This window comes from Phoenix dactylifera, chromosome 5 (assembly GCF_009389715.1).
Source record: "Phoenix dactylifera cultivar Barhee BC4 chromosome 5, palm_55x_up_171113_PBpolish2nd_filt_p, whole genome shotgun sequence".
NCBI classification, from domain to species: domain Eukaryota; kingdom Viridiplantae; phylum Streptophyta; class Magnoliopsida; order Arecales; family Arecaceae; genus Phoenix; species Phoenix dactylifera.
In genome coordinates, this window is record NC_052396.1 from 8,462,495 (window position 1) to 8,475,864 (window position 13,370).

The 13,370-nt window shown below is 37.7% G+C and overlaps 1 protein-coding gene and 1 non-coding gene across 2 annotated transcripts; one reads left to right on the forward strand and one right to left on the reverse strand.

The window, feature by feature from the left end:
• Positions 1–2,547: 2,547 nt before the first annotated feature.
• TRNAG-GCC lies at positions 2,548–2,618 on the forward strand. Its single transcript has one exon. It is a non-coding gene; the product is annotated as a tRNA-Gly (tRNA).
• An 8,533-nt stretch (positions 2,619–11,151) lies between these two features.
• On the reverse strand, positions 11,152–13,107 carry LOC103710398 (AT-hook motif nuclear-localized protein 20-like). The gene is made up of 2 exons (XM_039126980.1): positions 13,080–13,107; positions 11,152–12,313 (listed from the first exon to the last, which is right to left on the reverse strand). The coding sequence occupies exons 1-2, from the start codon at positions 13,105–13,107 to the stop codon at positions 11,415–11,417; spliced, it is 927 nt and encodes a 308-aa protein (XP_038982908.1). The 3' UTR covers positions 11,152–11,414.
• Positions 13,108–13,370: the final 263 nt, after the last annotated feature.

Consider the following 13,370-nt stretch of genomic DNA (forward strand, 5'->3'; position numbering starts at 1 on the left):
CGGTAAGATGGCGGTGTTTTTTTTCTGCATGGCCATTCTGGGAAGGGGTATGGGGACATGAAATTTGATGATGTATAGCGGATTTATTTAAGTGTGATTTAAACCGGACACTTGTAAATTCACCACCTCCATCACTTTGGAAAGCTTTTATTTTAGCTGACAATTGATTTTCAACGGATACTTGGAATTGTATGAAAGTGTCATAAAAGTCAGATTTATTTTTTAAGGGATAGAGCCAAGTGAAACGAGAATGATCGTCAATAAAAATGACATAATAACGATAGCCAGAAATGGAAGTTATGGGAGCAGGACCCCATAAATCGCAGTGAATGAGGCCTAATATAGAGGGGGATCGATTCTCACTGATAGGAAAGAAAAGTTTATGGCTTTTTTTCTTTTTGACAGCTTACACATAAAGTAGGAGTAGGCAAAATAGAAGTGAGAGATAAATGACCTGTCTTATTTAGCATGGTAATTATTTTTGGAGAAATATGCTCTAAACGTGCGTGCCAAATATCAAATGAGGCACACAAATTATGTTTGTGGAGAATGGAGGAAAAGGCATGGTGTCCACGCTGCAACACGTAAAGACCATCAATACGTTTACCGCTTGCCACCACCTTTCCAGTTTGAAGGATCTATATGAGAAAATTAGTGTCAGTAAAGGAAACTGAGAAAGAAAAATCAGAGGTGAGTTTACTGACAGACAACAGATTTTTGGTTAAGTTGGGAACAACTAGCACATGTGAGTAATGGGTAGGGAGGTTCCATTGCCTACAATAACCTTGTTCTTACCATTATATTGTTAAGGAGAGTTGAATGGTGGAAAAAATGGAGAAGTCATGGCCTAAACCACGTAAATACCAATGAACTTTATCAGCATCATCCACCGAACGTCCCATCGCAGAAAGTTGATCACAATGAGCTTTGAAGATTCGAGAATATTCTTCAACACTGTGAGAGCCACGCTTCATTAACTGAAGTTTATCTTTGAGTTGCAGCTCTCGGACCTTCGATTTGTGACTGAAGGCGGATTCAAGGGCACACCAAATGTCTCGAGAAGAGGTGAGACCGGTCACTTTAGAGAAAGCTTCTTCCATGAGAGAAGAAAGAAGCAGACTTATGACCAGTTGGTCGGTTTGCTTCCATTCATCCTGCTGCGTTGTCGAGGCTGTGGAATCAGCAGCAAATCTAGGCAGCTCTATGGTACCGTCAATGTAACTATAGAGCCCTTGACATTGCAGGAGAGGAACTACCTGACTACGCCAATGGAGGAAGTTTGAGGATGAAAGCTTGATAGTAATCATGTGTACCATGGTGTTGAAGGAAATGGTGGTGGGAGAAGCAGAGGAGGAGGTATCAACGGCCATTGGATCGGTTTGGAGGTTAATCCGAAAACAGCTCTGATACCATGACAAGATTAGGAAAGAATGATTTGGTGAAAAACCACAACAAATTGCTTGTGCTGTAGGAGACTTTATTTATAGAAAATAATTTACAAAAGGTCAATATACAAATTGAATGCCATTAAATAGCAATTGCTGTACAATCCATATAAATACACCATAATGCACAGCATAATATTCTGTCATGATGTATTTCCATGTTTTGGCATGATATTCTGTCATGATGTATTTCCATATTTTGCTCCTTCATGATTATTCTATTATTGTACAGTCCATATAAAGACACCACAATTTCAGCTATATAATATTCTGTCATAATTTGTATTTCCATGTTTTGCTCTTTCGTGATTATCTCCATTATGATCTCCAAAATTATCTCCAACAAGAGCAACCTGTTTGACCTGCTGATCTCAAAACCAAGGACAAAAGCCACCAACTTTGTTTGTCGATCAGAGTTTGGAAGTAGAGGTACTTAAATTAGCTACACTAACATAAAAAACCATCTGCTCCATGAGCTGAATTAGAAAGATTCAAAAAATATTTTTTAGGGTGAGGCCCTAGGTTGTTACAAACGTGTATTTAGTCCTATATCGGTTATTCGCTAGGTAGATCTTGGATATTTATACAGAATTAAAAAATCTAAATAATTTCATCAGACGATGTCTATCATCAATGTTTGAAATCTATTAGGATGCTCTATGAGTGCATTGTTTTTCCCGAGAGTAGTCAATTATTACTTTGAAAATTCAACAAAAATTAGAAAATAAAAATTGTTTTGAATATTGTTTTACTTTTTGAAATTATTTTAATAGGTGCTGTCTAGGGCTACTATGGTTTAATAGATGTGATCTTGTCTACCTAATATTTCAATTTGTTAGGAGAACTGTGCTAGTAACAACGATTATTCATTCATATCTTGGTAACCATTCCAACTGCAGCTAGCATTCAGTAGGCACTAAAATTCTATTAAGTAATTCCAGGAGGAGTAAGTTTGCGTCGATTCGAGTACCGATATGGTCGTGTAGAAGTCTATAAAATACATGTGCTATGCGATCCACCACGAGAAATTGGCCACCTTCTCCCTCTTCTCTATAGCTGATGCATCGGTATATAAGAGAATGGAATGAAGCCTCCTTGCACGGCACCAGTGGTCTAGTGGTAGAATAGTACCCTGCCACGGTACAGACCCGGGTTCGATTCCCGGCTGGTGCAAATTTTTTTTTATTATTTTTTTCTGTACTTGGAGGATCTTTTAGAAGGACAGGTGTCGTCTTAATTGGGGATCCACTAAATGCTGCTATTGCCTCCATCAAATTTGGCACTAACTTTTAGTCAAGAGCACTAGACGAAGGAGGCCGGATGGCTAACACCAACCATATCTCTTCTTCCATTTAAATTTAGGGAAAGATTCCTTACCAAAAACTTCATGGAAAGATCAGGAGAAGTTCCAATGGAAGGTGAAAAATCTCTGGTACAGAATTGTGCAGGTTTGAAAGAATGGAATAATTACAGTTCCACAATTATCTTACTGAGAATTCATTAGAGACCTCCACCTTTTTTTTTTATTTTTTTTAAGTACATCCGCTGCTCACACTAATCTCGCATGAGCATAGCCAGCATTATTAAGAGAAAGAAGACTAGTCAATGATGAAGGAACTTCCAACTCTCATATCCAGAGAATCCCTCCAGTGTGCTGGGCGGCATAGGAAGCGACACAGTCAGCCGTTCTATTCGCCTTCCAGTGTACATGGATAGCCTGAAAGGTATCACACTTTCTCACCAACTACCAGATATCGCCGAGAAGCTGGTGCTCTGTCTCCTTAAGAAGCATATCCTAAAACATAATTTTGAATGGTTTACATCATAAATGCTCTTCATTAAACCAATCGAGTAATATCTATCTATATATCAAATAGATAGGAGAGAGAAAGCCATCCCCTCTTTAGTATTCATAAAAAATCTGGAAAAAAAATAATTTCATGTAGTAGCCACACCATCCTTTTTTTTCTAATGTCTTATTAAGTTTTAAGAAATGAAAAGAAGGGTTGGATTTTAGTGTTTGTTTCTCTTTCTTGATTTGGTCATCTTACATAAAGCTTTTGGCGATCTTTCTCCTTTCCTAATTATTCCACAGGCCTTCTATCTATCATTAACTCTTTTTCCATTTGCTTATATATCTTCTATCTATTATTGTAATTATGATGCGAGACTTTTTTCTCAATCATATTGTATTTATGATATCGTAAGGTGAAGTAATACTTTTTGTGTACTTCTAATTGTATGACAAACACATTGGATCTTATGGTGATCATGGTAAATGGATTTTTTTAAGATAGAAAGATTATGGTTTATGAGCCTATAAAAGATTCTTGTTAGTTTGGTAAACTTTTAAATATAGAAGGGATAATGATGGCCTTCCGTACTCTCTTTTGGATGTCCTAGGGCATCCTAAGAATTGAAGTTATAATCATTAATTACGAAGAAAAAATTTTCATTCACCAAGTTTATTCAACAGGACATGCGTAGTTTAAAATTATAAGGACCATGGACCAATAAGCTTTTCATTTGTAAATATTATAAAACTGTATCAAAATCATAGAAATTATGATTTCAGAAGAGAGTAATTAAAGAATCGACTCAGTGTATACATTGCAGTTTTGCACATATTTTGAAGCAGGAATTCAAATTACTATATGATTTTAGCTCTAAGAGGATTATACTTTTATTATAAAGTTCAGAAATGCATGGTATGATAATCAAAATGAATTACAATTGCATCTACTAAAATGGATCAATACCTCTAATTAAAATACAATACATTTAAATCAAATCTCAGTCTTAAAGTTGATAAGGACATGTCTACTTGTTAATCGAGCACAATCTAAAGTTGACTATGATTTTGAAATTTATATCCAGTCACTTAGTGAAAAATAGGCTAGGTTTACATTTAGAATGGATTTATGTCTACTCTAAATTTAGGAGACTGACCTACTTCTTTGAAATTTTTTTGTCAAATTTAATCAAGTCCATTTGGTGTAGATTAGATCAAGTCCCATTTGTGTGGTCAATTTTTTTACGTATTCTTAATTATCTTACTTTATTTTTTATTTTTTTTAGTATTATTGTTTTTGCCCTCTTTACTATCCCCTAAATAACATGTGTATTTTGCCAATAGTTCATTAACTGAATCTCCAGAAAGTGTACATGATATCTACTTAGACATTTCTTTTAGTTAGAGATAGTTTTGGATAAAGATGCATAAAAATATAATAAATAGATAAATAGATAATAAATAATTCCTGAGAAAGCCAAGTAGATGGCGCACAATAAAACTCATTTGAAAAAAAAATGTCAAAGAAGTTCAATGCTTACAGAAAGCAAATATGAATATGAGAATTTATGAATGAATTAATGAAATAGATCATAATCATCTTGTGAACTATGAGCCAATCATGGAAGGGCTTATTAGAGCCTATTTGGTGCGTTAGAATGCTGAAATAGGTTTGGAGCATGTATGTGTGCCATAAGAGGGTGGAACACAAGAAAACAAAAACGTACGTTCCAAATTGTATATGGCCTCATCTACCAAATTAAAAAAGAAGAATGTAAATTTACTTCATTAAATAATGGTTGTGAGCTTAGCTTTACATTGTAAATGGAAGGAAAACAACACCCAACAAAGGGGCACAATTATCCAAAGAATGTCTCTACCATTTTAATAAGTTTGGCACCTGAATAAATGAAGGTGATGCAGAGAAAAAGTCAGTATGATTGAAGGAAAAAGGAGAATCAGATAGAGCGAGATTAGAACTTTAGGCTTTCAGCTTAATAGGTAGTATAATTCAAAGAAGTAGCAAAAGTCTTCTTATTACTACTCTCTTGGGAGTTTATGTTAGATCTACAACTCAAAGCCTATAACACTTGACCTAGAAGGAACTTATACATAGGGCTCCAGATCCTGTAATAAAATAGAACCCTACTAAGTACTACAAATACTAAAGAAAAATTCAAGGCAATTGAAGGATCATTAAACCATCTGTGGATGGTGCAGTCACATTTTAACCAAATCACTCAAATTGATGAAGGCTCATTATATCCATTAACTAAACATACATAATCACTCTGAACATTGACAGATAACTATAAAATTTTGACCCTGGAGCCATAAAGACATCAGTCTAAAAAGCTTGCTAATGCATGCGTCACAGCTGTAGTTAATTTGAATTCACTAATCACTGTTACAAAATTACATCACTACATATGGTGGATGTTGCAGTCAGACATATTATAATGATGGCAGAATCTTCATCGACACACCTTGTTCCTTCTTATGATATTATACCTTTTTGAGAAAAATTATTAAGCAACCATGATTTATGTGAAAGTATTTCAGAAAGCCTTCATGCCCTAAGAGCTGTAGTTTTCTTGCCATGGTTAACCCACATATGATGAATAGCAAATCCCAGCTTAACTATCATCTTCCAGTTATTCTTCCAATATGCTTATTTGAGCAACTATATCATAAAGCATTGCTGCTACCTTTTCCAAACAAAATTAACTGGTGAAAGTGATGCGCTTGTGATAGCATCCATTTCGCACTCCAAAATGGCTAATGAAATTTTTGGAAGCCAACTAGAATTATTTGAGTTCAAGCCATGGGTATGACAAGAATGCTCTCGCCAAATTTCTCCAAAATTTTCAACATTACTATTCATTTCAATATCTGTCTTCCTTTTTCTTTTTTTCCCTTCTTTTCGGGATAGCTAACCCTTCCATTTGAACTAATTGATTTATCTCTTTCAGAACCAAACATAAAATACAACCGATGTACATGAGTCTAAATTGAATTTCCAATAGAAATTAGAACTTATGGCTCTATTATTGAGGATCTCTTCTTTTAATCGAGTGACATATCAGGCTGCACCGGTCCTCACTGAAATTTTCTAACTTGGAAAAGAGTTAGACCATAACTGATCTAGAAATTAGCCATTGTGCTCTGGTAAAGTATGATAACCAACTGAAGTACAATCAGACTTCCCTATGGTGCTTGAATAGAACAATAAGGGCACAATGATCACCCAAGTTGTCCATGAAATAGACCTCAATTCTTGGAAAGCATTCCAACACATATGCAGGGGGGGCTAAAATCTAACCTAAATTAGGCCAACTGCACTAATCCATCAAGATAACTCCCCAACTCAAGACGTTAGCTGTTTGGATATCGATATCAAAAGTGAACTGAATTGTCAGCTAATTAGGTGCAGCTGGTGCATTTCCTCAGGGATGGACGCTGACACCATTAAATAGGTATTTCCTCCTAGATTTCTTTCTAGTGATGCACACCTATCCACTCTTAGGTCTTAATATTTTATATATTGCTAAGAACTGATAAGATGGTCCACTCCACCTTTTTTTTTTTTCTTTTTCTTTAGTGAAAGACAAGCTGGGACTAGGCATGGAACCCTACCTATTAGTTTATTATTTTATGCAGCAACAATAATTTATTAGTACGAGTTCATGTTTAGAGGATAACTTTTTAGGCTCTAATTTGATTGGCACCTTTGGATCAAAGTATATAGCAAGTGCCGACGAGGGTGAGCTTGGGAAGGCTGGTGACTCAAAAAGTGGGGGAATCATCATTCTGGTGGATGCAGGAGGATTTTATTATTAGTGGATGCAATAATTTCACTAGCATTCATGGAACTGAGTCCTTACCATTGAAGTGTTAGATCCATGCAACCTCTGCTTAATTATAAATTAGGATAAACGCAGTACTTCATGTGAATCCATGTGAAGATGGGGACCTCTTATTCTCCATTTGAAACTTCTTGCAGTGTGGAAAGTCAAATTTATAGTGTCCCGTTAACACTTTTAAATGCATCAACCCATCAAGGCAAGTAATGTTGTTTTTGGGAGCGCATATGAACTGTAATTCTCTTTTTTTTTTTCTGAAGAGAAAAAGCATATAAATGTATAAGCCAGTTCTTAGTAATAACTGCAATTCACATAAGGTATTAGAATAATATTCTTGAAAAGTAAAGCAATACTTTTACTCCGTCAATCGATCTCTCTTGACATAAAAGATTGAATTTTAGATATATATTACCTGTTATCAGATAATCACATAGAGATCCCCATTCTTCCTCATCTAAGGCTTATTATACACATGGCTTTCTTTAAGACTTTCAAAAAGAAACAAATACTTAGATCAAGCACCATTTAAATTCATTTGATAGACCCCAGCTCTATCATATTAATAAATAAAGTGGCTTTGTTAAATATTGTCGACAACTTTACATTACTATATTAAAGAAAGAGATTTCTCTAACTTGGTGGTGATGTAAGCTTAAAATTAAAACAGCTTGATGCAACTTCCTATGGCTCAAATTCCACATGGTTGAATTCAACCTAGAAACAAAATAAAGTAACAAATTTTGAAACCAGCCCCTACTCGATGAGGGTCACTAGGTGGACAAAAGGACTTTTAAAGTCATCTTCTGTGCCCGAGACTTTCTTCCACATAGGTAAAGAGAATAGTTAGCCCACCATGTGGTGCATTAGATAAATGGAAACCTACAAATGGATGCCTGAAAACCCTAAGATCAAATAATCTAGTCAAGTAGACGATTTCTATAGCATTATTGGCCTGCATCGATCGCAAGTTGCCGATTAGTGAATCTTCCAGCTAATATGGCGTAGAACTTAAGCTTGTAATGACAGCCTTCATCAGATGATCTCGATTGATTGATAGGCATCTATGCATCTCTTGATGGTTTCAACATGGTAATAAAGCACAGAATCAGTGACCAGCACCATTAAGTCATGGTACAATTGCCAGAAAATAACACATGTTACAGCTAAATATTGCGGCGCAAGCTCTAACTTTTTTTTCCAAGAAATTTGAGTTACAAAAGTTGTTCTAGGTGTTTCTGAAAAATGAAACTAACTTTAACAAAAGTTCACAAAGGAAAATAAGGGTGACTTGAGACTCAATCACCAAATAAGAGGATTCCATCAACAACATTAAAAGAACTGGCTAACAAAAAGGATTAATACCTCAAGGAGATAAAATTGGAGTGTTCCTTGTAATGATGTCCCTGAGCAAGTCGTTCATGTGACTACTAACAAAGTTGAACGTTCTTCAGAAGATACCTAAAACTGTAATTAAATGGCTCTTGACGACATTTTACCCCCCTCCCCCCTCCCATGTGCATGCGTGTTTCTTTTCGACATGATTTTTCTTCGATTATCAGTCTTCAGATTTAGGCTTCTAAATTTATCTAAACAAATATGCAGGCTTCATTTAGGTTGCATGGAGTTCAGTTCAGGTACTTGCAGCATGACTGATTTTTGCATTGTCAGCGGGTTATCATATTGTTTGAAGGATGTGAGATAACCCTAAGCTTTTTGTCTGTGTAAAATGTTCTTCCTCCCAATTTGATTACAATCTTAGAATTGTTCTAAAATACTTAGCAGTATTTAGCAAAGTGGATGGTGATCCGCAAACTTGTCAAAGTAAGTTGATTTGATTTTGATGGTGGCCTCAACAATAATTAGTTTGGCTTTTGGAACAGCCATCACAATCTGATTTTCTTTTGATGATAAAAAATGTAGTTCAAAGCATAGCAAAAGGATCTAAAGGAAACGGAAGACCATATATAGTCTGAAGCAAATAACACATAGTAATTAAATATTCCATGAAGAATCGTCTAGTTTGAATACAAAGATTATGCCCTTTGTTCTGTATTGAAGAAACCAACTTCTTATATTATCAAACTTGCGAATGTTATTCCTTTCTACATTGCATGCACTGAAGAAGCCCTGACATACTCATGAACCTTCAGAAGAACTTAGTAAAACTAAAATTTTAACAAGAGTATTGAAGGGATGGATAGGAGAAAAGGGGTCGAAAAACCACCCAGACGTAGGTACCATAAGGTTGCCATATGCAATCATCAGAAGGTAGCTGCTATGAAGAAATTGATAGCGGCGATGATAATGATGATGATGATCGATGTCAACATAAGCCGGGAAAGGCAGAGATGGGTTTTGAGAGAACAGTGCAGATAGTATATGAGAAAGACATTTAATCCATATGAGCTCATCAAACAGAAGCCATACAGGTCATTATCTCTATATATCCATCCTTTGAAGAGCATTAAGTCAGTATATAAAAGAAGATAGATATTGATGATAAGGAGTATCAGCCTGAGGTTATTGTAAACTGAGGAGCACAAGGCAAACTAATTCAAGCATGGATATGTTAAATAGGTATCTAGAGTATGTTTAATAGCATCTATATGGCAAAACGACAGAGTACTACATAACTGTTAGACTTTACAGGATTAAATTCTTTTATTTTATTGTTGTTTTATTGTAGATCACACAAACTTACATCTGCCCCCATTTTTATAACCAAACATATGTAAGTTGATGGGTAAAAATTTAAGAGTTGTTCTGTTGTCTGAGTTGAACATCAAGATAATGGAATATAATAATTGAAGAAAGATAGAAGAAGATATTGGGTCAAGGAATTAACAATTACTTAGTTTATTCTAACTGGAAAACGTATCAGCGAAAATAATAAAAATGAATCTATCATCTCTGATAGACTCCTTATTATAATCAAACACAGAACTTGATTTTTTTTTTAAAAAAACAAAAAAAAAGAGTAAGAACTTGGTATGGTAGAAGCACTTTCGAAGTACTTCATCCTGGGACTGTATGCATTGCATCTTATTCTAGGGAAAGATTTCCAAGGGAACAAAATGTAAATAAATGTGTACATGTGATCTTGTTCAGCATCTTCTACTTATTTTGCTATATTAGGATATTCTTCTGTCCAATCTATCCCTTGTGTACTAGAATATAAAGAATAATATAAATCACAAAAGTTTTTAAGTTGTTGACTTTCATATTCTCTTTGAATTTGTTTCCCATCCATCACCTCTAAGTTTTGTAAAACACAGTCTATATTTCATTTTTTTATAAAAATTAAGAAAAAAATTAGCATTTGCAATCTTTGATAAGCATGAAAATATATACTAAGGTTTCTTATAGCTAAAACAAATAACAGTAAAGCAGAATTATAGGCATAGACTTGCATCACATCTGGCTATCATCACGTTTCCGGTGAAGGTATGAATAGCTTGATTTTGGTGGAATGATGTGCAGAAAAGTACATCTAGCACTCATATTGTCATAAATAGCGCTGATAAATGCCTAGAGATGTTCCAAGTACCTACTGCTGCACATAGTGAATTAAATTAGGAAGCATATAAGCATCATAAGGCTATAAAGTAGAAATAAAATGATTTTATCCAGGTCATGGTGATCAAATAGCTGAATCTGGACAAACATGGGAAGTGACTCACAGGCCCTTCTCACAAGATTTTAAAAAATTAAAAACATTCATGCATAAAATGATGAAATTCTGCAGGCCTACTGTTGTATGTTGAAGGCCTATTGTCTGGGTTTTAAAAGTGATTCACATACACATTTTTCCCCCTTCATTTTTTTAGCTATGTTACACTTTCCACCAAAACGATTATTAGCATCTTTAGTGCTTGTATTTAGTTGTCTCAACATCTTGTAGTTGAGAAGATATGGGATTTAGGGGTTCACTAATTAATAAATAATAAAACGATATGGCTGAGACAGGCCTTGAAGCAGCTTTCAATATTGCTGTTTCCCACCCTTCCCTAATTCCAATCTCCCACAATTATGATACATCTTTGACATCCACTTTATGTTAGAGCTAATAAAGGCAATAAACTAATTATTATTTATTAACACCACTTCTACCCATTTCAAAGGAAACAGAAATTATAAAAGCTCAACATGAGAGTATTCCATATCATGAACCATCATGCATCATTTACACACAGAACTGGAGCTTTTAGATGAGATTGCTTGCTTCTCCTTTCCCTTCTTCACCAGATAGAATAAATTTTAACAGGATCTCTTACCTTCTCCGTCCCTTCTTCTCCTTGATACCCTTAGGTTGTTTTAGTACGGCGGCCGAGCATGAGCCCATGCGAACGCGTCATGGCCCAGCTGCGCGAGGAGATTTGCCGGCAAATTATAGATGGGGAATGAAGACGGATCGGGCAGTCCGGCCCCTATCGCCGTCGGTGAGCCGCCAGGCAGCTGCCCGCCGCCTTCCTCCTCATCCTCGAGCGGCAGCCGCTCGTAGGTGGCGTTGGCGAACGTCGCAGCAACCACCGTGACCGGCCCCGCCGCGAGGAGAGAACCTACGACGCTCCCCCCCACCACCTGGCCCTGCCCGCCCGCCAGGTACACCGTCAGCCCCGTGGACCCCGGCGGAGCTGGTCCGGGCAAGAAGGCACCAGTCAGCGAGAGGATCTCGAAGCGGCCGTGTAGCGCGACGACGGCACCCGCCGCAGCGGGCTGCCGCAGTGCAACGTCGGCCACTGCACCGGTGCCGCTGAGCACGCAGACGCCACGCTGGCGGCGGCGTGCAAACTGGGCGATGCACTCGGCGACGTCTGCACCGCCAGCGACCTCCATCACATGGCTGCGGAGGGCGTTGGGGCTGTCGCGGGTGATGAAGATGGGGGGCTTCGGCTTGTTCTTGGAGCCCGGAGGGCGGCCGCGGGGCCGGCGGGTACCGATCTCGACGGCACCCTCCTTGGGCTCGTCGCTGTTGTCTCTCTCCTCCTCTTCGTCAGCTCGGGAGCCAGGGTCGGTGTCCTTCTTGGGCGTCTCCTGGTTGAGCTTCTTGGGGCCGGAGGAACCGGGGGTTGCCGGGTCAACTCCCGGAAGCCCCAAGTGCCCGGCCCACCAACGATTCGCCAGTTTCTCGATGGAGAGACTCTTCTCGGTTCTTCTCCTCCTCCTTCTCCCACTCTTGTTTTCTTGTGTTTCTACGGAAAGACCCAGAAAGACTCAGATTGCAAGAGAAGATGTGACCAAGCTGACAGAAGGAAGCCCAAGTAAGAACATGAGCTTTTCTAGTCTCTATCTCTATATTCACTCAGTCATACGAATATCTATACTTGCTATATGGGACGAAGATTGTGCTTGACATTTCTTCTTTGACAGGAGCAGGAGAGTTCAGGAGAAGGAACCAAAAGTAGGAATATTTACCCTACTTAATTCATGGACAGCAATGGAACAACTCTGAAGGCCTACTATCATAGGAAGGATCTCTCTTTCAGTGCTATTATTCTTTCAGCGTATAAATACAGTAGAGAATAGAGGGAAGTACTGAAGGAGATAGGTATTCTCTTCCTAAGCCAAGAGCCCACGAGAAATGTTGCCAAGACCAACTTAGAGAGCAAGAGAGAGATTCGGGATTGGTTTGGTTTGCATTTGATTAAAATACATTTGTTTATTAAGTTGTCATTTTAGTTGCGGTGTTGTTAGTGTGGAGATGATGGGTGCTTTGCACTTTGTCGGAGAGTAGAAATGAAACAGTAGAAGGAAGGAGTTTAAAAATTAGGGTTCGTTGTAGGGCCGCGTGCGCGTGGGCAGGCGGGGAGCACATCCCTTTCTCAAGCCCCGACATCCCAACCACACACAATGAGAGCGAGAGCGAGAGAGAGATGATATGCGGGCCTTTCCTATCGTTTTCCTTTCCCTTACACTATTCATTGAGATGCTTGGAGAAGGGAATCAATTACTTGAAGTCACGAGAGCACATTCTCTCACCCTCTGTTGTAGTATTTCCTGTACCCATACCTACTCCTCAAGCACGAGTATTTAAGAACTTAGTTCAGATATGCATCATGAGGGACTGTGCGGACATGTGTTTAGTCCCACATCGGTTATTTGTAGAAAAGATTTTGGATACTTATACAGGATCAACAAATCCAAATAATACCTTCGGACTAGCCATTTTGGGTGAGCTCCTGAGTTGTTACAAATCGTATCAGAACGAACTCGGTCTATAGCTTATGCGGAGTAGGAGACACAGCAGCCGGGTTCATCAAGGCTGATAAC

Bases quoted from the DNA above. Each gene is read 5' to 3' on its own strand.
- LOC103710398 (XM_039126980.1), bottom strand. From the start codon at position 13,107: ATGGGTACAGGAAATACTACAACAGAGG. The intron at 12,314-13,079 runs GTGAGAGAATGT...TTGCAATCTGAG, and splicing joins AGGAAATACTACAACAGAGG to TCTTTCTGGGTCTTTCCGTA.